At 45.3% G+C, this 24,196-nt stretch overlaps 1 protein-coding gene across 2 annotated transcripts in view; it reads left to right on the top strand.

Moving 5' to 3' along the window:
- Positions 1-24,196, top strand: part of ASIC2 (acid sensing ion channel subunit 2) — a 1,315,134-nt gene that overhangs the window by 936,190 nt on the left and 354,748 nt on the right. For both annotated transcript variants that reach the window (XM_073582366.1, XM_073582365.1), the window contains exon 2: positions 22,035-22,185. In XM_073582366.1, coding sequence (XP_073438467.1) covers positions 22,035-22,185 — 151 coding nt within the window. The remainder of the gene's footprint in view (positions 1-22,034; positions 22,186-24,196) is intronic.

Genomic DNA, 24,196 nt, shown 5'->3' with positions numbered 1-24,196 from the left:
CCCTAAAAAACCAAAAGTCGCTCAACTCTAATTACCACACGAGGCTCCGTCCCCCCCACATTACCACACGAGGCTCCGTCCACACACATTACCACACGGGGCTCCGTCCCCACACATTACCACACGAGGCTCCGTCCACACACATTACCACACAGGGCTCCATCCCCCCACATTACCACACGTGGCTCCGTCCACACACATTACCACACGAGGCTCCGTCCACACACATTACCACACGGGGCTCCATCCCCACACATTACCACACGAGGCTCCGTCCCCACACATAACCACACTAGGCTCCGTCCCCACACATTACCACACGAGGCTTCGTCCCCACACATTACCACACGAGGCTCCATCCACACACATTACCACACGAGGCTCCGTCCCCACACATTACCACACGAGGCTCCGTCCCCACACATTACCACTCGAGGCTCCGTCCCCCCACATTACCACACGAGGCCCGTCCCCACACATTACCACACGAAGCTCCGTTCCCCCACATTACCACACGAGGCCCATCCCCACACATTATCACACGAAGCTCCGTCCCCACACATTACCACACGAGGCTCCGTCCCCACACATTACCACACGAGGCTCCGCCCCCCCATATTACCACATGCAGCACTTCCTTTCTATGTAATTCAACCACTTCAGCCAAGGTAAACGTACATTTAATTGTGTTTACAGAGAAATTTTAACTTAATTTATGTTTCATTATGAAATTTGTTTAGATGCTGGAATGAATAAAAACCGCACATCTTACTGAATCCAGTTTGTTTTTGATTTTACACTGTGAATAAAATGTATCATTAGTATTATTCAGATTTTTAATAATTATTATTAACTTCATTTTAATTTAATTTACCACCTGCGTAAGCGCTATTGAATGTTGTCATTATTTACTTTAGTTTAATCACCAGCAGCATTAATTAGATAGCAATGAGCGTGCCGAGCGTTAGCTGGCTGGAAACAGCTAGTATTTAATAGTTGGCTAGGAACTGTCCGTGCTGTGTGCATTGATGAAATCATCAAAAATGTACTAGATAACAGCTACTGTACATATTTTTGTAGCTTGTCAAATAAAATAAATTATTCAGTTGGCGGTTAGACTTTTACATTGTCATGCTAGTAAGTTACAGGGGTTAAGATTTTCCCTAGAAATCATTATGTTTCTCAGGTTTCTGCATTTACCTCGTTTTGACCCTCTCAAGAATTACATGTTCACTTACTTTGATCATCTAAAATGGTGTTTTTTCTAAAACTTTATGCTGACTTTATTCATCTTCATTATAGAATTCAATATTCCCAGTACACGTTCACACTTCTTGGCATGAGTCTTGTGTTGTAAGGTCTTGTTCAAACTTGGGATAAAAAAAAGAGCAAATAACCTGCAGTAAGTAAATAACATAGAATTTTTAGTTGACCCTTTTCGTGGTGGGATGGCTTTTACGGTATTTTGATCTAAACAGTTTCAACTAAGTACCCTATGCTATTTACATGTACTATTACTATTTATTTATGTACCTACTGCAGTATATGTGCTTAATTGCTTATTCTCATAGATCCTGTCTGTTAAATGGTTACAGTGTGAATATGCATCTATACATTGCACCTATACCAACATGTGTGCTGGTCCATTACTTTGGTTTTGCTTTAGTCTTTTGTACTTTGTACATTAGGCAATAGGCTCCCCCCATTTTGGCTGTATGTTTCTCTTTATAGCTTTCCAAGGGCAGGTGATAAAACAGTCAGGTCTGGGTCCTGCTCTGCCCCCGTCTATTTTGAGGCATGCCTATATGAACTACAAGATCTAAGCTCCATCCTGATTGAGTACACCGTGTTGCGGTGGGATGGTTATGTTCACTCTTATGATTTATTTTATTTATTTTACTCACTTATAAAGTGCCATTAATTCCACAGCGATTTACAGACCTTATCTGCACTGTCCCCATCTGGGGTCACAATCTAGAATCCCTATCAGTATGTCTTGGAGTGTGGGAGGAAGCCGGAGAACCCGGAGGAAACCCACGCAAACACGGGGAGAACATAAAAACTCCTTGCAAATGCTGTCCTTGGTGGGATTTGAACCCAGGACCCCAGCAAGGCTGCAGTGCTAACCACTAAGCCACCATGCTGCCCAAAGTTACATAAAAGCCACCACACCACTACACAGTGTACCCAATCAGGATGGTTCCTCTCTTTAGTATCTCTCCTCATTATGTCCCAGCAGGCCTCAAAATAGATGGTGACCTGAGCCTTACTGCCTGAGGAAAGCTGAATAGAGAAGGTGCACAACCCAGTGGTGTGTGGGAGGGGGGCAGACCCACAAACATGGAAAGTATGAATAATTAAAGCAAAACCGAAAAACATGGGCCAGCACACCTGTTGGTATAAGTGTAGTGTGTAGGTACACATTCACACAATGGCCATTAAAACACAAATATAACCTAGAACAAGTACAAAGAATAGATACCTGCAGTAACTGAAGAAAAGCAGCAATACATGAAATAATGTTTTTTTTTGCTTGCACCTTTCTAGTTATAACTTAGAGATTATGCTGTGTAATTAATTTGAATATGTTAATATTGTAAAAATTGGTTAATTTATAGTATAAGATAAAAAAAAGTCAGATTTCCTTTGGTGTTGTTCATTGTGGAGATCTTGGCTAATGCAAAGACCTATTTATATTCTTCGGGCTAATTCTGCCAGCAAGAGATGTCAGACTGAGAAAAATAATAGGAATTGATGTCACACTCTAGCTCTCTACATATCCATTCTTTAAACGTAATTGTAACTGTATTTCAGCATTTACAAACATGTAGAAAACGTCTCATTTATAATAGTATAGTGCGATAACGTCTAACCAAGCACAAACTGAATGATAATTAAGCACGGGGATGTAGAAAAGTTCCTCCATACTCAACTTAGTTAATGAGATCTCTCCTGCTGTGTTCTGCAGTGCACCGTCCCTTGCCATCACTAGTGTCTTACACGAAACTCAACCAGAAGTGGGAACTTGTTGAGTTACTGCAAATATTATTATTATTTACCGGCATTCAGCTCGATCTCGAACCATGACGACTTAATGGATGAACACAAGTTAAAGGTTAAATGATCCCTAAAAGGCCTAAACTTACAGATGTCATGTTTCCTTTGTATTTTAGGGAAAATATATATATTTATAATTTCTTCTTTTACATTTTAAAAATTACAAAAATGAAATCGGCCAAAGCAAAAGGTTGGGTGCCCTGCATGATTAGTACCTAGTAGCACCCCCTTTTGATAGTATCACAGCTTCTAAACACTTTTTGTAGCCAGCCAAGAGTCTTTCAGTTCTTCTTTGAGGGCTTTTCATCCATTCTTCCTTGGAAAATTCTTGCATGCACTGATATTTTGAGGCATAGCCACAGATTTTCAATGATATTCAGATCAGGGGACTGTGAGGCCATTGTAAACCTTCAGCTTGCTCCTTTTGAGGTAGTCTATTGTGGATTTTGATGTGTTTTTACGATCATTATCCATTTGTAGACACCATCCTCTTCCTCTTTTCAACTTCAGCTTTTTTACTGATGGTGTTGTGTTTGCATCAAGAATTTGTTGAAATTTCATTGAATCTATTTTCTCTACCTTTGAAATGTTCCCCCCGTGCCATTGGCTGCAATACAACCCCAAAGCGTGATTGATCCACCTAAATGATTAATGGTTGTCGAGATGTTCTTTTCCTGAAATTCTGTCCCCTTTTTTCTCCAGAGACACCTTTGATCATTGTGGCCAAAGAGTTCTACTTTAAACCTTATTGTTCCACAGGACTTGTTTCTAAGTCCACAGACTTGTTTAGGTGTTCTACTGCATGCTGAATTTTATTGTGAGGAAACAAGAGAGATTTTCCTCTGATGACTCTTGCATGAAGGCCATATTTGTGCAGGTGTCTCTGAACAGTAGAAAAATGTGCCATAACTCCAGAGTCTGCTAAATCTTCCTGAAGGTCTTTTGAAGTCAATTGGGGGTTTTGATTTGCCTCTCTAGCAATCCTACAAGCATCTCTCACTGAAATTGTGCATGATCTTCCAGACATTATCTTGACCTCCACTGTTCCTGTTAACTTCCATTTCTTAATTACATTTCGAACTGAGGAAAGGGCAACTTGAAAAAACTTTGCTATCTTCTTGTAGCCTTCTCCTGCTTTGTGGGCCTCCACTATTTTCATTTTCAGAGTGATTGGCAGCTGCTTAGAAGAACCCATGGCTGCTGTTGTTTGGAACAAAGTAAGAGGAGGCTGGGTTTTTTTTAAAGCTGGGAAATTTGCATCACCTGGCATTTCATAATGATGATAGTGAACAAGCCATAACCCTTACATGCTAATTAAGGTCTAAAACCTTAGTCAAAGTTATTGGAGCACACAAATCTCCAAGGGTGCCCATTTTCCTTTTAGCAATTTTTAAAATGTAAAAGATGAAAAAAAAATATATCTCTCTCTCTCTCTCTCTCTCTCTATATATATATATATATATATATATATACACACACTGCTCAAAAAATAAAGGGAACACTTAAACAACAGAATATAACTCCAAGTAAATCAAACTTCTGTGAAATCAAACTGTCCACTTAGGAAGCAACACTGATTGACAATCAATTTCACATGCTGTTGTTCAAATGGAATAGACAACAGATGGAAATTATTGGCAATTGTCAAGACACCCTCAATAAAGGAGTGGTTCTGCAGGTGGGGACCACAGACCACATCTCAGTACCAATGCTTTTTGGCTGATGTTTTGGTCACTTTTGAATGTTGGTTGTGCTTTCACACTTGTGGTAGCATGAGAAGGACTCTAAAACCCACACAAGTGGCTCAGGTAGTGAAGCTCATCCAGGATGGCACATCAATGCGAGCTGTGGCAAAAAGGTTTTCTGTGTCTGTCAGCGTAGTGTCCAGAGGCTGGAGGAGCTACCAGGAGATAGGCCAGAACACCAAGAGACGTGGAGGGGGCTGTAGGAGGGCAACAACCCAGCAGCAGGACCGCTACCTCCGCCTTTGTGCAAGGAGGAACAGGAGGAGCACTGCCAGAGCCCTGCAAAATGACCTCCAGCAAGCCACAAATGTGCATTTGTCTGCACAAACAGTTAGAAACCGACTCCATGAGGATGGTCTGAAGACCCGACATTAACAGATGGTGGTTGTGCTCGCAGCCCAACACCGCGCTGAAATCTGGGCATTTTCCACAGAACACCAAGATTGGCAAATTTGCCACTGGCACCCTGTGCTCCTCACAGATGAAAGCAAGTTCACACTGAGCACGTGACAGATGTGATAGAATCTGGAGATGCCGTGGAGAGTGATCTGCTGCCTGCAACATCCTTCAGCATGACCGGTTTGGCAGTGGGTCAGTAATGGTGTGGGGTGGCATTTCTTTTGGCGGGTCGCACAGCCCTCCATGTGCTTGCCAGAGGTAGCCTGACTGCCATTAGGTACTGAGATGAGATCCTCAGTCTCCTTGTGAGACCATATGCTGGTGCGGTTGGCCCTGGGTTCCTTCTAATGCAGGACAATGCCAGACCTCATGTGGCTGGAGTGTGTCAGCAGTTCCTGCAAGATGAAGGCATTGAAGCTATGGACTAGCCCGCCCGTTCCCCAGACCTGAGTCCGATTGAGCACATCTGGGACATCATGTCTCACTCCATCCACCAATGTCACGTTGCACCACAGACTAACCAGGAGTTGGCGAATGCTTTTGTCCAGGTCTGGGAGTAGATCCCTCAGGAGACCATCCGCCGCGTCATCAGGAGCATGCCCAGGCGTTGTACAGTAGGGAGGTCATACAGGCACCTGGAGGCCACACACATTACTGAGCATCTTTTCCTTGTCATGAGGCATTTCCACTGAAGTTGGATCACCCTGCAATTTGATTTTCCACTTTGATTTTGAGTATCATTCAAAATCCAGACCTCCATGGGATATTAATTTTGATTTACATTGATAATTGTTATGTTTTATTGTTCTTAACACATTCCACTATGCAATAAATAAAAATTTGCAACTGGAATATTTCATTCAGAGATATATAGGATGTGGTATTTTAGCGTTCCCTTTATTTTTTTGAGCAGTGTATATTTTTTTTCTCCTAAAATACAATGGTAATGTGTCATCTTTAACTTTAGGCCTTTTAGAGATCATTTCATCTTCAACATGCTTAACTGTTCACAATAACACTAACTTTGACCAGGGGGGCCCAAACTTTACATGCCACTGTATATTTATACAAAGTATTAAATACATTTCTGTGTGCATGTTCAATACTTTTTCCCTGTGCCATGTCTCAATATTACACATAACTTAATTTATGGATATCTATGGTTTGATTTCTTTGTTTGTGTGGATTGGATGGGTTGTTACTGACATCTGGTGAGAATTTCATGTCCATAGCACTTTTAGAAATATATTTACTTAGAAAATTGATGATGTGTTCAATACTTATTTCAACTGCTGTATGAATATACATATATGTATAGCATATGTAGATATGTTAAATGTTGATGTAGTTAAAATAGGAATATATGAAACTTACTCATAGACGTTTATTGCCAAAACTTCAATGATGACCCACAGTCAGTGCCCATGCTGGTAATTCCTCAATGAAGCTGAAAGCTTTCTCTGCTAAAAACAGTCTTATAAGCACTGTACATGCTTGGCCACGTTGCTAGACCGCTCCTTCGGGTAAATGAGACATCTGGTGACTGCTCTCTTACGTCCTCTGGATGTCTGGCTTGTCCACATTAAAGGAGAGTAAAGTGGCCACTTATTGGTTGCAGGGCTAGCATGACATAATGTTATACAAGCCCTGAGAAAACAGGCTCTGACACTGCTATAACGATGCCGCATCAGGGGTGAGTATTGCGGTTCTTATTTAATAATTGGAGAACATAGTGATTTAAAAGGGGCTGTCCATGTGATTTACAACCCCTTAAAACAATAAGATTAACCATCCCTCCATTCTAGAGAACAAGGAGTATTTTAAATAAGATTCAAATTGCAAACTGATTGTTTTTACAAGCACTTTGCAATTTTAACTATTATTGATATTTCGGTGTCCTTACAACTTACATAACATCTATCAATCCCGACTCCCCCATACAAATAAATGCTCACGTCATTCATGTGTGTTGACAGAGCAGTTAATTTGCCTGGTGAACCAAAGGATTGATATTGAATTAAAACCACCATACTTTATCTTCCATGACAACAATGGTCAGGGGATAGTCGGAAAGCCCTTAAAGATATTAAATGGTTGGCCAAACCTACCGAAATTTGGTGGATTAGACGACTTTACAGTAATGTATATAGGGGCTTTTATTAAAGCTACTGCTCTTAACTTCACATACCTATCTATGTCATATAGTGTGACGATTGTGATTGGCATCGCTAGTGCTACTTGTGATACTTATCATCAGGCAGCCTGGCACTATTTTCTGATATTTTGACTTTGAACATGCTCACTGACTTTGCCACTGATGAATCTTATGATAGCACCCGGTAAATTGAACTTTTTTTAGGTATCAGATAAAGAGAGGAGGCGTCACAATTGATTAATTCCCCGTTTTATTGTTCTCCCCTCGACAAATATGCCCTCATTCTATGTCAGAATTTCTCTTAACATTTTATTGTTGAAACCATCTCGCCGTTCTCTCTTGCAATAAAAAAAAGCTGAGAAGATAGTGGATGTCTTATCCTATAAATCAGCCCTATGTTGAAGTAATTTAGGAGGAAAACCTTATCGCAGAGGTGAGGGAGATGAGGTGAACGGGACCCAAAGGAGTTTCCTTATGTCGCTCTGTGTATTTTGTATAAAATGTCCCTGGTAATAAAAAGCAATCATATATTTTCAGCTGTCGAGTAGCAGAGAAAGGTGTAGAAAATTTATAAAAATCCCTCTATGGGGAAATCCAAATGTTAAAGGGCCAGAATCTGATTACAGATGGAGAGAGCGCACTGGCTATGATGAGATAATTTGTCTGCTCCAAACATGGTTTTAACAATTATAAATGACGATGTAGGCAGAAGTATAGTAATCTGCTAGGCATCATTCTTGATACAGTATACATTACCAATTCACACCCGGAAATTAAATTTGAGCAGGGAACAAGTGAATTTCCTCATCAGTGTGGGTGAATTCCTAGCTAGGGCGATGCTATCAGCATCTGCAGATACTGTCATTCACTATTGGTGCCAATCATATAATAGAAGTATGACCATTAAATGGGTCATCCAGGACTATTTAATTTTTTTACTACTAATTATCTACCAGTTGTGCCCGGCGCCGATCTCTGTTGGCACATGTCGATCACAGACCGCTCCTTCTGGCGATTCAGCGGCTTCCGCTGATGTCACATAGACAGCGAAACTGCCTATCTTCTGGTCATTCTGCTCTTTTTCTAGATAGTGACTGCTTATGTCATGCTGATTGACAGCCTGAGCAGGTGACAATCAGCATGACATTGACAGTTGGTGACCCCTTTGAGCCAGTGTCGGACAGAACAGGAAGGTAGATATCTCTGTAAGCAATGCTTAATGAGAAATGTCACAGTTGACCCTGCTCCCCCCTCCTCTCACAAATGACCTTTGCTCCTTAGATGCATCAGTAGAAAAGACAGGAACTGAGCCAGTCCATTGCAGATAATGCAGATTTCCTGAATGAACAGGAAGCATTTAAAAGCCCTAGTGTGGAAATTGCAAGAATTCAAATTTAAGACATATTTTTATATGCAAAAAAATTAAATAAAAACTTTAAAGTGTGATCTAAACAAAAATACATTTTCTAATAACACATTCCTTTTAATGACTTCTCCCATGTAGATCTCACCTTTGGTTAAAGGGAATCTGTCACCCCATTTTTCGAGTATCAGCTGCCGGCACCGCCATCAGGAGCTTATCTACAGCATTCCGTAATGCTGTAGATAAGCCCCCGATGTAACCTGAAAGATAAGAAAAATGAGTTATATTATACTCACCCAGGGGCGGTGCGGTCTTGGTCCAATGGGTGTTGCGGTCCGGCGCCTCCCATCTTCTAACGGTGATGTCCTCTTCTTTGCTGCCTGTCGTGACTTCTGTGCAGGTGCACTACTCTGCCCAACAGAGACCGGACCGCAACACCCATCGGACCAAAACCAGACCCGGATCGCCCCTGGGTGAGTATAATATAACTCATTTTTCTTATCTTTCAGGTTACATCGGGGGCTTATCTACAGCATTACAGAATGCTGTATATAAGTCCCTGATGGCGGTGCTGGCAGCTGATACTCGAAAAATGGGGTGACAGATTCCTTTTAAAGCTTAACTTAGAATATTTTTTCTCACTTCCAAAAATCACTATAATATCCATTGCACTGAGTAGCTTAATTATGCTCTTCAGAGAGTAACACTGTACACTTTTTTTAGGTAGCCAGTCGCTTTTAAATGTTTAGATTTTGAGGAATTTCTTTTTTTACTTTGAAAAATCAATTATTCCCCCTTCGCTAAAAAGATTGTTTAAGAAATGCAAAAACTCAATACAGTCACTTGTGACACGCAAGCACACTATCTCTAACTGACCCTGATTTAAAAAACAAATTGTTTAAAAAAATATTGTGCTGGCTTTATGCTGCTTTCTAGTGCGTTAATAATGAATGAAAATGTATCACTGTTATTCAAATACAGAAGGACTAATGCCATTTACATCATATCACTGATCTGTCTCTCACTGTTGCTTGCATCTCTCCTATCTCTCTCACCCTCTTTCTATTAAATAGTTGTCTAATTTACTAATATTCTCATCTCATCTTCCCTTTCCCATCTTTTATCTAGTATTTATCCAATGTTTCAGGGCTGTCTTTTTGCAGAGCTGTGTACTTTCAAGTCCTCTCACTATGTGAAATCCTGAAATATCTGGTGAATTCCCTGCTTTAGCTTTTATACACGAACACTTTCTTCTTTATTCAGATATAATTCATGCAAAGTATCTCTGGTCCAGATGTCCTTTGTATGAATTTTATCTAAATAAAGAAGAACTTGTTTGTTGAGCTTGACTCTAATTGCAATTATGGGTTGTGACAAAGCTAGTGTCCAAGCTCCAAACCGGATGGGAGAATCCCAATGGTGAGCTAGAGTTGCCATTACTAGAGTTGAGCGACTTTTGCTTTTTTAGGGTCGCGTTTCGTTTCGTGAAACCCGACTTTTCCAAAAGTCGGGTCGAGCAAGATCGTCGGATTATAGGGAAAAGTCGGGGTCGTCCCGAAACACGAAACCCAATGTAAGTCAATGGGGAATAAAAGTCGGCAGTGAGAGGAGGACAGGAAACACACCTACAGTGCCCATTTGAATGCCAAAAGCATCAATTCTTCTTACTTAAGCTTGTCAACCTTAATTAACTTCATAATACAACTTACGCACTGAAAAATGGGGGTTATTTGGCTAAATTTGTGGGGGGGGAGGGCTGGCTGCAGGTTTTCATGTGCCCTGGGTGAAAGAGCGCCCCTTTAACACATACCACAACTCATCATGCTCCGATACGGCAGAGAAATAGCGGTATAGTACAATGAAAAATACCTCACTTTTTACATCTCATGACGAGGCCCATCTATTTCTCCATACAAAATCATTGGTCCCATATAATGTTTGAAACAGTATATGATGAGCTCCACATAATGCTACAGTATATGTTGGTCCCCATGGATGAAGCTCCACTGTCTTATGGGCCCAAATAATGCTCCAAACATAATGGGCCCCATTTCTAATGCTCTAGTGTATAATGGGCCCTGTAAATGCTGCTCCAGTGTCTGATGTCCACCTTTGGAATGTTCCAGTGTATGGTGGGCCCCATCTATCATTCTCCAGAGTATTGTGCTCCCCAAAAATTGCTGTCCCAACATAGAAAACAATCAAATAAATCTCCTCGCTAGGGAATCCCTGTACTTGTCTGGACAGGTGCTGTAGCTTGCTTAACAGCTCACCAGCCGTTCTCACGCCCAGTATGGATTGCACGTGATTGCACAAAGGTTAGAAAGGGTACCGTATCCCTGGATAACATGTATGGATAGCGTACACATTCAAAATATATGTCTATACAGCATGAGGCAGGCTCAGACGGTGTTAGGCCCAGTATGGATTGCACGTCATTGCACAAAGGTTAGAAGGGGTACCGTATCCCCGGATAACATGTATGGATAGCGTACACATTCAAAATATATGTCTATACAGCATGAGGCAGGCTCAGACGGTGTTAGGCCCAGTATGGATTGCACGTCATTGCACAAAGGTTAGAAGGGGTACCGTATCCCCGGATAACATGTATGGATAGCGTACACATTCAAAATATATGTCTATACAGCATGAGGCAGGCTCAGACGGTGTTAGGCCCAGTATGGATTGCACGTCATTGCACAAAGGTTAGAAGGGGTACCGTATCCCCGGATAACATGTATGGATAGCGTACACATTCAAAATATGTGTCTATACAGCATGAGGCAGGCTCAGATGGTGTTAGGCCCAGTATGGATTGCACGTCATTGCACAAAGGTTAGAAAGGGTACCGTATCCCCGGATAACATGTATGGATAGCGTACACATTCAAAATATATGTCTATACAGCATGAGGCAGGCTCAGACGTGTTAGGCCCAGTATGGATTGCACGTCATTGCACAAAGGTTAGAAGGGGTACCGTATCCCCGGATAACATGTATGGATAGCGTACACATTCAAAATATATGTCTATACAGCATGAGGCAGGCTCAGACGGTGTTAGGCCCAGTATGGATTGCACGTCATTGCACAAAGGTTAGAAAGGGTACCGTATCCCTGGATAACATGTATGGATAGCGTACACATTCAAAATATATGTCTATACAGCATGAGGCAGGCTCAGACGGTGTTAGGCCCAGTATGGATTGCACGTGATTGCACAAAGGTTAGAAAGGGTACCGTATCCCTGGATAACATGTATGGATAGCGTACACATTCAAAATATATGTCTATACAGCATGAGGCAGGCTCAGACGGTGTTAGGCCCAGTATGGATTGCACGTCATTGCACAAAGGTTAGAAGGGGTACCGTATCCCCGGATAACATGTATGGATAGCGTACACATTCAAAATATATGTCTATACAGCATGAGGCAGGCTCAGACGGTGTTAGGCCCAGTATGGATTGCACGTCATTGCACAAAGGTTAGAAGGGGTACCGTATCCCCGGATAACATGTATGGATAGCGTACACATTCAAAATATATGTCTATACAGCATGAGGCAGCCTCAGACGGTGTTAGGCCCAGTATGGATTGCACGTCATTGCACAAAGGTTAGAAAGGGTACCGTATCCCCGGATAACATGTATGGATAGCGTACACATTCAAAATATATGTCTATACAGCATGAGGCAGGCTCAGACGGTGTTAGGCCCAGTATGGATTGCACGTCATTGCACAAAGGTTAGAAGGGGTACCGTATCCCTGGATAACATGTATGGATAGCGTACACATTCAAAATATATGTCTATACAGCATGAGGCAGGCTCAGACGGTGTTAGGCCCAGTATGGATTGCACGTCATTGCACAAAGGTTAGAAGGGGTACCGTATCCCCGGATAACATGTATGGATAGCGTACACATTCAAAATATATGTCTATACAGCATGAGGCAGGCTCAGACGGTGTTAGGCCCAGTATGGATTGCACGTCATTGCACAAAGGTTAGAAGGGGTACCGTATCCGCAGATAACATGTATGGATAGCGTACACATTCAAAATATATGTCTATACAGCATGAGGCAGGCTCAGACGGTGTTAGGCCCAGTATGGATTGCACGTCATTGCACAAAGGTTAGAAGGGGTACCGTATCCCCAGATAACATGTATGGATAGCGTACACATTCAAAATATATGTCTATACAGCATGAGGCAGGCTCAGACGGTGTTAGGCCCAGTATGGATTGCACGTGATTGCACAAAGGTTAGAAAGGGTACCGTATCCCTGGATAACATGTATGGATAGCGTACACATTCAAAATATATGTCTATACAGCATGAGGCAGGCTCAGACGGTGTTAGGCCCAGTATGGATTGCACGTGATTGCACAAAGGTTAGAAAGGGTACCGTATCCCTGGATAACATGTATGGATAGCGTACACATTCAAAATATATGTCTATACAGCATGAGGCAGGCTCAGACGGTGTTAGGCCCAGTATGGATTGCACGTCATTGCACAAAGGTTAGAAGGGGTACCGTATCCCCGGATAACATGTATGGATAGCGCACACATTCAAAATATATGTCTATACAGCATGAGGCAGGCTCAGACGGTGTTAGGCCCAGTATGGATTGCACGTCATTGCACAAAGGTTAGAAGGGGTACCGTATCCCCGGATAACATGTATGGATAGCGTACACATTCAAAATATATGTCTATACAGCATGAGGCAGGCTCAGACGGTGTTAGGCCCAGTATGGATTGCACGTCATTGCACAAAGGTTAGAAAGGGTACCGTATCCCCGGATAACATGTATGGATAGCGTACACATTCAAAATATATGTCTATACAGCATGAGGCAGGCTCAGACGGTGTTAGGCCCAGTATGGATTGCACGTCATTGCACAAAGGTTAGAAGGGGTACCGTATCCCCGGATAACATGTATGGATAGCGTACACATTCAAAATATATGTCTATACATCAGGAGGCAGGCTCAGACGGTGTCAGGCACAGTATGGATTTGACGGCCCAGATTACACAGCGGAGGAGCAGGGAGAGGTAAAGATTGCAAATGCTGGGGCCCTGGCCAAGCAAGGGGGGCCCACTCGTGGGCGTCGGTACTGGCACTGGGCCCCTCATAGTACAGCGGTGTGTCTGACGACGGGTGTGCACCACCACCGTCAGAGACACTTGATTGCACTATGAGGGACCCTGTGCCAGTGCCCGCGCCCAAGAGTCGGCCTACCCACCTGTCCAGGGCAACGGCACTCGCACGGTGTCGTGCGCTAGGTGGTGACCCCGGCCATGGGGGGGGAGGCAGCACAGTTAGGGAGTTTTAGAAAGTGGCATATGTTGATGTTGGACATTCAACTGATGCAAAAGGCGAAATAGGTGAAGTACCAGGAAGAGGTGGACCAAAGCAAGCCATTTTTCTGTCACCCTATGTGTCATCAGGGGAAGGTGGGACAAAATCCTTGGAAACCCATGCGTGGTTCATTTTAATGAAGGTTAGATCATCCACATTTTGGGTTGACAGACGGGTCCTTTTTTCTGTCAGGATTGATCCAGCTGCACTGAAGACTCTTTCAGATAGCACACTTGCAGCTGGGCAAGCGAGCTCCTGTAAGGCATATTGGGCCAATTCAGGCCAGGTGTCCAGTTTAGCGGCCCAATAGTCAAAGGGGAATGACCTGTGTGGGAGAACATCGATATGGGAGGAAAAGTAGTTTGTAACCATAGTTGACAACTGCTGTCTCCTGTCACTTTCCATCGATGCAGTATTACCAGTTGTGTGAGCGGTATTTGAAAAATCAGTCCACAACATTGTCATGAAACCCCTGTCTCCAACGCCACTTCTGCTGTGTGCACCACGAACACCTCTGCCAAGCTGCCCCCGGCCCGTACGGCTCGTGTGAGAACCATCACCGCTGCTGTGTGCTGGGAATGCCTCAAGCAACCGATTTACCAGAGTTGCTTGTTTATTAGCCAATATTAGGTCAAGGTTCTCCTGTGGCATGATGTTTTGTAATTTGCCTTTATAGCGTGGATCCAGGATGCTGGCCAACCAGTAGTCGTCATCGTTCATCATTTTGGCAATGCGGGGGTCCCTTTTTAGGATCCGCAAGGCATAATCTGACATGTGGGCCAATGTTCCCGGTGTCAATGATGCACTGCGAGTGCTGGGTGGAGGAGCACTTTCTGGCAAATCCACATCCCTCCAGTCACGCACAAACCCTGTACCAGACCTTGCCACGCCAACATTTTCACTTGCCCCACGAGATGCATCCTCCTCCCCTAAGTAATCATCCCCATCATCATCCTCCTCCTCCTCCTCCTCTTCTTCCTCCACCTCGTCCAGGAGAGGTCCCTGAGCAGACAATGGCTGAATGTCATCAAGGATTCCCTCCTCCTCTTCCTCCTCATCAACATTGGCTGCAGACGCCTGCTCCTTAAGGTGCGTCAAAGTTTGCATGAGCAGACGCATAAGTGGGATGCTCATGCTTAGGATGGCGTCGTCTGCGCTTACCAGCCGTGTGCATTCCTCAAAACACTGAAGGACTTTACAAAGGTCTTTCAGCTTCGACCACTGCACGCCTGTCAACTCCATGTCTGCTCTCAAAGTGCCTGGCCGTGTATCCTCCCACAAATGCATTATGGCCTGCCTCTGCTCGCACAGCCGCTCCACCATGTGCAGGGTGGAGTTCCACCTTGTTGCAATGTCGATAATGAGGCGGTGGTTGGGAAGGTGGAGCAATCGCTGCAGCTTCTGCATACGAACGGAGTGTACAGGCGACCGGCGGATGTGCGCGCACAGTCTTCGCACCTTCTGGAGCAGGGCTGTTAACTCCGGATAATTTTTGAGGAAGCACTGCACCACCAGGTTCAAGGTGTGAGCCAAGCAAGGTATGTGGCTGAGTTTTGAAAGGGCTATGGCTGCCACAAAATTACGGCCGTTATCACTAACTACCTTGCCTGCCTCAAGATGTACACTGCCCAGCCATGACTCAGTTTGTCGCTTCAAGTACTCGGCCAGTACCTCGGCGGTGTGTCTGTCGCCCAAACACATCATCTGCAACACAGCCTGCTGACGCTTTCCACTAGCTGCTCGATAGGGGGACACATCGTGTGCAACAGTGGCAGCTGCAGATGGAGTGCTCGTACGACTGCGCTCTGTGGACGAGCTGTCGCTTCTGGAGGAGGAGGAGGAGGAGGAGGGTCGAACGCCTACAGCCAACTGTTTCCTAGACCGTGGGCTAGGCAGCACTGTCCCACCACCGCTGTCCCCTGTGGACCCTGCATCCACCACATTAACCCAGTGCGCAGTGATGGACACGTAACGGCCCTGGCCATGCCGACTGGACCATGCATCAGTTGTGAGGTGCACCTTTCCGCTCACTGACTGCTTGAGTGCATGGACAATGCGGTCTTTCACATGATGGTGGAGGGCTGGGATGGCTTTGCGAGAGAAGAAGTGGCGACTGGGTAGGTCATAGCGTGGTACTGCATAGGCCATGAGTTCGCGGAAAGCTGTGCTTTCCACCAACCGAAAGGGCATCATCTCAAACGAGATTAGTTTGGCAATGTGGGCGTTCAAACCCAGTGTACGCGGATGAGAGACTGAGTACTTTCTTGACCTACTCATAGTGTCTGGGAGGGTGAGCTGGACTTGAGAGCTGCATATGGTGGAAGTAGTGGTGGACAGGGCGGACTGAGAGAGGGTTGATGATGGTGATGGAGTTGGTGTTCTTTCTGATGGCCTAGAATCAGTCTTTCGTTGATATAACAGTGGGATTCCCTGACTGCTGTGGCCTTGCAACGACACCTCAACATTTGCTGCTGTGCTAACCGGTGGGCTTACAGTGGGGGAAACAATGTAGCGTTGCTGACTACCTTCGTTGTGATCAGTTGCACATGTGGCACTTGAGGTTTGGTGTTGTGACCACGCTTGCAAGTGCATGCTGGTTAAATGTCTAAGCATGCAACTGGTATTCAAATTTTTCAGATTTTTCCCTCGGCTAAAGGTCTTTGCGCACTTCTTACAGATAACCTTGGCCTGATCATGAGGATTTTGTTCAAAAAACTGCCACACTGCACTCTTCCTACTTTGGCAGACATTTTGCGGCCTAGCACGCTGTGATCTTTTGACCCTCTGGACAAGCTGTCCAGCAACTCTTTTGATGTTTGGAACCTGTCTTTGGAGTGCTCCGGGCCTGCCAGATAACAGCTGTTGCGATGTCGATGTCTGCTGTGGATGCTCCTCATCTGAGCTATTGGAAGCAGCACCCTCTTCCCCCAATGGATGCCAATCTGGGTCAACAACTGGGTCATCCATCACCTCCTCTTCTATGTCATGTGCACCTTTCTCTGTGTCACCGTGTATGGTGGTATAGTGTGCAGGAAGGGGCACCTGAGTCTCATCAGGGTCAAAATCTGGCTCTGTACACTGCGAGGACAATGTAGTGCTCTGAGTGAATGTACCAGCAGAATCATCCATCAGCGGCTGTGCATCAGTGCACTCCATGTCAGATTCATCTTGGCCTGGGTAATTCACCATTTGACTTGATAATCCAGGCATGGTATGTGAAAACAGCTCCATGGAGTAATCAGTAGTATGGCCTACATCATCCTTCAATCTTGGTTGGGGTGAAGGACACAAGGAAAGGTGTGGTTCATGAACATGAGCCTCCAATGACGACTTAGTGCTTTTACTTTTTACAACGGAAGAAGAGGAGGCGATAGAGCTGGAGGCTGAGTCAGCAATGTAAGACAAAACTTTTTCCTGATGCTCTGCCTTTAAAAGCGGTTTGCCAACTCCTAGAAAACTAAGTGTTCGAGGCCTTATGTAGACAGACGATGACGCAGGGTCAGCACCTCCTGCATTTGGTCCTATTTTGCTCTTGCCACTACCATCAGATCCACCACCAACACCATCATTACCAGCTGCCAACCCCCACCCAATTCCACGGCCTCTTCCACCAGCCTTCCTCATTTTTGGTAGAAATGTAGACAAAATCCAACAAACTATATAGTAATGTAAAACAAGGTACAAGGTGTCTATAGGACAGGGGAGTTTTAGAATTTCTGCACACACTTGTGGACAGTGGACACTTGTGGATTGTGTGCGGCCCACTGATATCTGAGCGCTATGTGACACGCTCGATGGCACAGCTGCCTGTGACCAAAGTGACGAGAGGATAATGGAGATTTTGAATCTCTGCGTACACTTTTGGACACTGGACACTTGTGGATTGTGTGCGGCCCACTGATATCTGAGCGCTATGTGACACGCTCGATGGCACAGCTGCCTGTGACCAAAGTGACGAGAGGATAATGGAGATTTTGAATCTCTGCGTACACTTGTGGACAGTGGACACTTGTGGATTGTGTGCGGCCCACTGATATCTGAGCGCTATGTGACACGCTCGATAGCACAGCTGCCTGTGACCAAAGTGACGAGAGGATAATGGAGATTTTGAATCTCTGCGTACACTTTTGGACACTGGACACTTGTGGATTGTGTGCGGCCCACTGATATCTGAGCGCTATGTGACACGCTCGATGGCACAGCTGCCTGTGACCAAAGTGACGAGAGGATAATGGAGATTTTGAATCTCTGCGTACACTTTTGGACACTGGACACTTGTGGATTGTGTGCGGCCCACTGATATCTGAGCGCTATGTGACATGCTCGATGGCACAGCTGCCTGTGACCAAAGTGACGAGAGGATAATGGAGATTTTGAATCTCTGCGTACACTTTTGGACACTGGACACTTGTGGATTGTGTGCGGCCCACTGATATCTGAGCGCTATGTGACACGCTCGATGGCACAGCTGCCTGTGACCAAAGTGACGAGAGGATAATGGAGATTTTGAATCTCTGCGTACACTTTTGGACACTGGACACTTGTGGATTGTGTGCGGCCCACTGATATCTGAGCGCTATGTGACACGCTCGATGGCACAGCTGCCTGTGACCAAAGTGACGAGAGGATAATGGAGATTTTGAATCTCTGCGTACACTTTTGGACACTGGACACTTGTGGATTGTGTGCGGCCCACTGATATCTGAGCGCTATGTGACACGCTCGATGGCACAGCTGCCTGTGACCAAAGTGACCAGAGGATAATGGAGATTTTGAATCTCTGCGTACACTTTTGGACACTGGACACTTGTGGATTGTGTGCGGCCCACTGATATCTGAGCGCTATGTGACACGCTCGATGGCACAGCTGCCTGTGACCAAAGTGACGAGAGGATAATGGAGATTTTGAATCTCTGCGTACACTTGTGGACAGTGGACACTTGTGGATTGTGTGCGGCCCACTGATATCTGAGCGCTATGTGACACGCTCGATGGCACAGCTGCCTGTGACCAAAGTGACGAGAGGATAATGGAGATTTTGAATCTCTGCGTACACTTGTGGACAGTGGACACTTGTGGATTGTGTGCGGCCCACTGATATCTGAGCGCTATGTGACACGCTCGATGGCACAGCTGCCTGTGACCAAAGTGACGAGAGGATAATGGAGATTTTGAATCTCTGCGTACACTTTTGGACACTGGACACTTGTGGATTGTGTGCGGCCCACTGATATCTGAGTGCTATGTGACACGCTCGATGGCACAGCTGCCTGTGACCAAAGTGACGAGAGGATAATGGAGATTTTGAATCTCTGCGTACACTTGTGGACACTGGACACTTGTGGATTGTGTGCGGCCCACTGATATCTGAGCGCTATGTGACACGCTCGATGGCACAGCTGCCTGTGACCAAAGTGACGAGAGGATAATGGAGATTTTGAATCTCTGCGTACACTTGTGGACAGTGGACACTTGTGGATTGTGTGCGGCCCACTGATATCTGAGCGCTATGTGACACGCTCGATGGCACAGCTGCCTGTGACCAAAGTGACCAGAGGATAATGGAGATTTTGAATCTCTGCGTACACTTGTGGACAGTGGACACTTGTGGATTGTGTGCGGCCCACTGATATCTGAGCGCTATGTGACACGCTCGATGGCACAGCTGCCTGTGACCAAAGTGACGAGAGGATAATGGAGATTTTGAATCTCTGCATACACTTGTGGACAGTGGACACTTGTGGATTGTGTGCGGCCCACTGATATCTGAACGCTATGTGACACGCTCGATGGCACAGCTGCCTGTGACCAAAGTGACGAGAGGATAATGGAGATTTTGAATCTCTGCGTACACTTTTGGACACTGGACACTTGTGGATTGTGTGCGGCCCACTGATATCTGAGCGCTATGTGACACGCTCGATGGCACAGCTGCCTGTGACCAAAGTGACGAGAGGATAATGGAGATTTTGAATCTCTGCGTACACTTGTGGACAGTGGACACTTGTGGATTGTGTGCGGCCCACTGATATCTGAGCGCTATGTGACACGCTCGATGGCACAGCTGCCTGTGACCAAAGTGACGAGAGGATAATGGAAATTTTGAATCTCTGCGTACACTTTTGGACACTGGACACTTGTGGATTGTGTGCGGCCCACTGATATCTGAGCGCTATGTGACACGCTCGATGGCACAGCTGCCTGTGACCAAAGTGACGAGAGGATAATGGAGATTTTGAATCTCTGCGTACACTTGTGGACAGTGGACACTTGTGGATTGTGTGCGGCCCACTGATATCTGAGCGCTATGTGACACGCTCGATGGCACAGCTGCCTGTGACCAAAGTGACGAGAGGATAATGGAGATTTTGAATCTCTGCGTACACTTGTGGACAGTGGACACTTGTGGATTGTGTGCGGCCCACTGATATCTGAGCGCTATGTGACACGCTCGATGGCACAGCTGCCTGTGACCAAAGTGATGAGAGGATAAGGGAGATTGGATTGCTTTTAAAAAAGCAGTTTGCGGAGCAGTGGGTAAACAGCAATGCCAGCGTGTCAGGAAGCCTTAGAAGGCAGCCCAACAACCAACACCACTGATACACCACAATATAGCCTCCCCTTGCACTGCACACACAGTGACTTGTGTGTTGTGCAGGCCAAATCGCTAGCAGCAGAAGCAGTTTTTTTGTCTTCTTCCCTGCCTAACGCTCTCCCTACAGAATCAGCAGCAACCTCTCCCTATACTAAGATCGGCAGAAGTAAGATGGCGGTCGGCGTGCACGCCCTTTTATACCCCCTGTGACGCCCACGAAAGCAAGCCAATCACTTGCATGCCCTTCTGAAAGATGGTGGTGACCCGTGCCTATGTCATCACGTTGCCCACAGTGTCCGTGGATCCTGATTGGCTGAAAAAGAGCGCAAAACAAACTTTTGAAACGCGACTTTGGCGCGTAAGTCGCCGACCTCGTGGCCGAGCTCATCCTAGGGTCGGGTTTCGTTTCATGAAACCCGACTTTGACAAAAGTCGGCGACTTTTGAATTTTTTCGACCCGTTTCGCTCAACTCTAGCCATTACATTATTATCAACCTGTGGCTGATGCAATCTTTTGCAAAGTGTAAAATGTCAGCAGGCATTTTTTTGTCTATTCGCGCAAATCGAATTGCAAATTTTCGAAATCACTGGGATATGCGAATTTCCCAAAATTCATAACAAATTAGATTTTCATTTAATTGATTTGCTCATCTCTACCTAATATAGATCCTTCTTTCTCCAAGGCTGATTATACACAAACAGCAAGATTTTAACTAATGATAGTCATATGCAATCCAGGGAAATACTGGGAGTTGTTTAGTTTTCAGAACACTTTTCTGGATTGCATCTGTCACTATATGTTAAAATTGGAAATTCTGTGTGTTGCCCAAGGCTAAAGAAGTCTAGGGATATGCACAGAAGTCTGTGTGTAGCCCCAGGCTAAAAGAAGTCAGCGGGTTTAATCTAACAATATGGTCCTTAGGTCAACCAAGTTTGTGCCTTCACCTACTACACTAAAACTGACCAGCAATCTAGATATGAACTTTAAAGTTTTAGTAGATTACTTGCATGAAATATATATCCAGAGACATGTTTGTGTCTTTCCAAACACTTACTGTAGACAGTAATAATCATTGACCTTGCAAAACTATTTGTAGAGTAATTGGCTTATTGGGGATAGAATATTAGACCGTAAGCTCCATGGGGAGAGCGCCACAACGTGCAACATGTTAGCAATATGCAGAATGAGATGAAATCTAGATCAGTCTCACTGTGCGAGAAGCAGAGGGCATTCCGTCATACAGCAGGCTACACGTCTCCGATTCTCAATCTTTTATGAGGATGATAGAATAAATATTGTTTTTTGATGAATTGTTAACGCGCTCCTTCTGTGCTTCTTTCTTCTAGGTGTTCACAAGATATGGTAAATGTTACATGTTTAATTCTGGACACGAAGGTCGTCCTTTGCTGACCACTGTAAAAGGAGGGACTGGAAATGGTCTAGAAATCATGCTGGACATCCAGCAAGATGAGTATCTTCCTATCTGGGGAGAGACAGGTATGTTCTTGCATGTTGAAAGACAAAAATAAATGTATATCTTTCATCAGGTTTTCTCCTGTCAGATACCTGCTCCTTCACCCCAATCCCACTGCCACCCTCTGTTACCCTCCCTTCCTTTGAGGTGCACTCTGTGCGCATCTACTCCCCCTCCAACCTCCAACTGGCTGTCATCTACCGCCTCCCAGGGCCAGCCACCACCTTCTTTGACCACTTCACCACCTGGTCACTTCATTTCCTTTCTGCGGACATCCCTACTATCATCATGGGCGACTTCAACATCCCCATTGACACTTCCCTCTCAGCTGCCACTAAACTCCTATCTCTCACTTCCTCCTTCGGCCTCACTCAATGGTCTTCTACAGCCACCCACAAAGATGGCCACACACTGGACCTCATCTTCACCCGCCTCTGCTCCCTATCTAACCTCTCTAACTCACCTTTTCCTCTCTCTGACCACAACCTTCTCACATTCTCTTCCCTCTTCACTCCATGTCTACAATCCCCACCCCACAAACTTTCACACCCTCGCAGAAATCTTAAACACCTTGACCTACACTCATTCTCTGAATCCCTTCTCCCTCTCACAGATATAAGTTCCTTACACAATGTGGATGACGCTGCCGCTCTATATAACACCACAATAGCTGTAGCTTTGGAATCCGCTGCCCCACTTACACATACCAAAGCTCGCAAAATCAACAGACAGCCCTGGCACACCAGCCTGACCAAAGAGCTGAGGCGAGCTTCCAGGGCTGCTGAGCGCAGATGGAAAAGATCCCACTCCAACGAGCACTTCATCGCATTCAAACAGTCCCTCACTACTTTCAAGACCACACTCGCCACAGCTAAACAAACCTACTTCTCATCTCTCATATCCTCCCTGTCTCACAACCCTAAACAGTTATTCAACACCTTCAATTCTCTCCTCCGCCCCCCAGCACCTCCTCCCTCCCCACTCATCTCAGCTGAAGACTTTGCCTCATTTTTCAAGCAGAATATTGATAACATCAGAGAAAGTTTTGGTCAACAACCCCCAGAACCCTTCCTCCCGACTTCCCAGCCCTCCACCTTCAAAACCAACTTCTCCACCATTACAGAAGATCGACTCTCCACTCTACTCTCAAGATCACATCTCACCACCTGTGCACTCGACCCGATCCCATCCCACTTCATACCAAACCTCACCACAGTCTTTATCCCAGCCCTAACCCATCTCTTCAACCTATCACTAACAACTGGTGTTTTCCCCTCAAGCTTTAAACATGCCTCCATCACACCTATACTCAAAAAGCCCTCTCTTGACCCATCCTCTGTATCTAGCTATCGCCCTATATCACTTCTCCCCTACGCCTCCAAGCTACTGGAACAGCACGTCTACCTTGAACTGTCCTCCCATCTCTCTTCTTGCTCCCTCTTCGACCGCTTACAATCTGGCTTCCGGTCACACCACTCCACTGAAACTGCCCTTACTAAGGTCACCAATGACCTCTTAACCGCCAAGAGCAAGCGACACTACTCTGTCCTCCTCCTCCTGGACCTGTCGGCTGCCTTTGACACAGTGGACCATTCCCTATTATTACAGACCCTCTCATCCCTCGGCATCACAGACTTGGCCCTATCCTGGATCTCATCATACCTAACAGACCGGACATTCAGCGTCTCCCACTCACACACCACCTCCTCACCTCGCCCCCTATCTGTCGGAGTCCCACAAGGTTCAGTCCTTGGGCCCCTGCTGTTCTCTATTTACACCTTTGGCCTGGGACAGCTCATAGAATCTCATGGCTTTCAGTATCATCTCTACGCTGATGACACACAGATCTACATCTCTGGACCAGATATCACCTCCCTACTAACCAGAATCCCTCAATGTCTGTCCACTATTTCATCGTTCTTCTCCGCTAGATTTCTGAAACTCAAAATGGACAAAACAGAATTCATCATCTTTCCCCCATCTCACGTGACCCCCCCTACGAACCTATCAATTACAGTAAATGACTGCCCACTC

Source organism: Dendrobates tinctorius, unplaced genomic scaffold (assembly GCF_039654945.1).
Source record: "Dendrobates tinctorius isolate UK_male_01 unplaced genomic scaffold, ASM3965494v1 ptg000071l, whole genome shotgun sequence".
Classification (NCBI taxonomy): Eukaryota; Metazoa; Chordata; class Amphibia; order Anura; family Dendrobatidae; genus Dendrobates; species Dendrobates tinctorius.
This window is presented reverse-complemented; position numbering and strand designations above follow the sequence as displayed.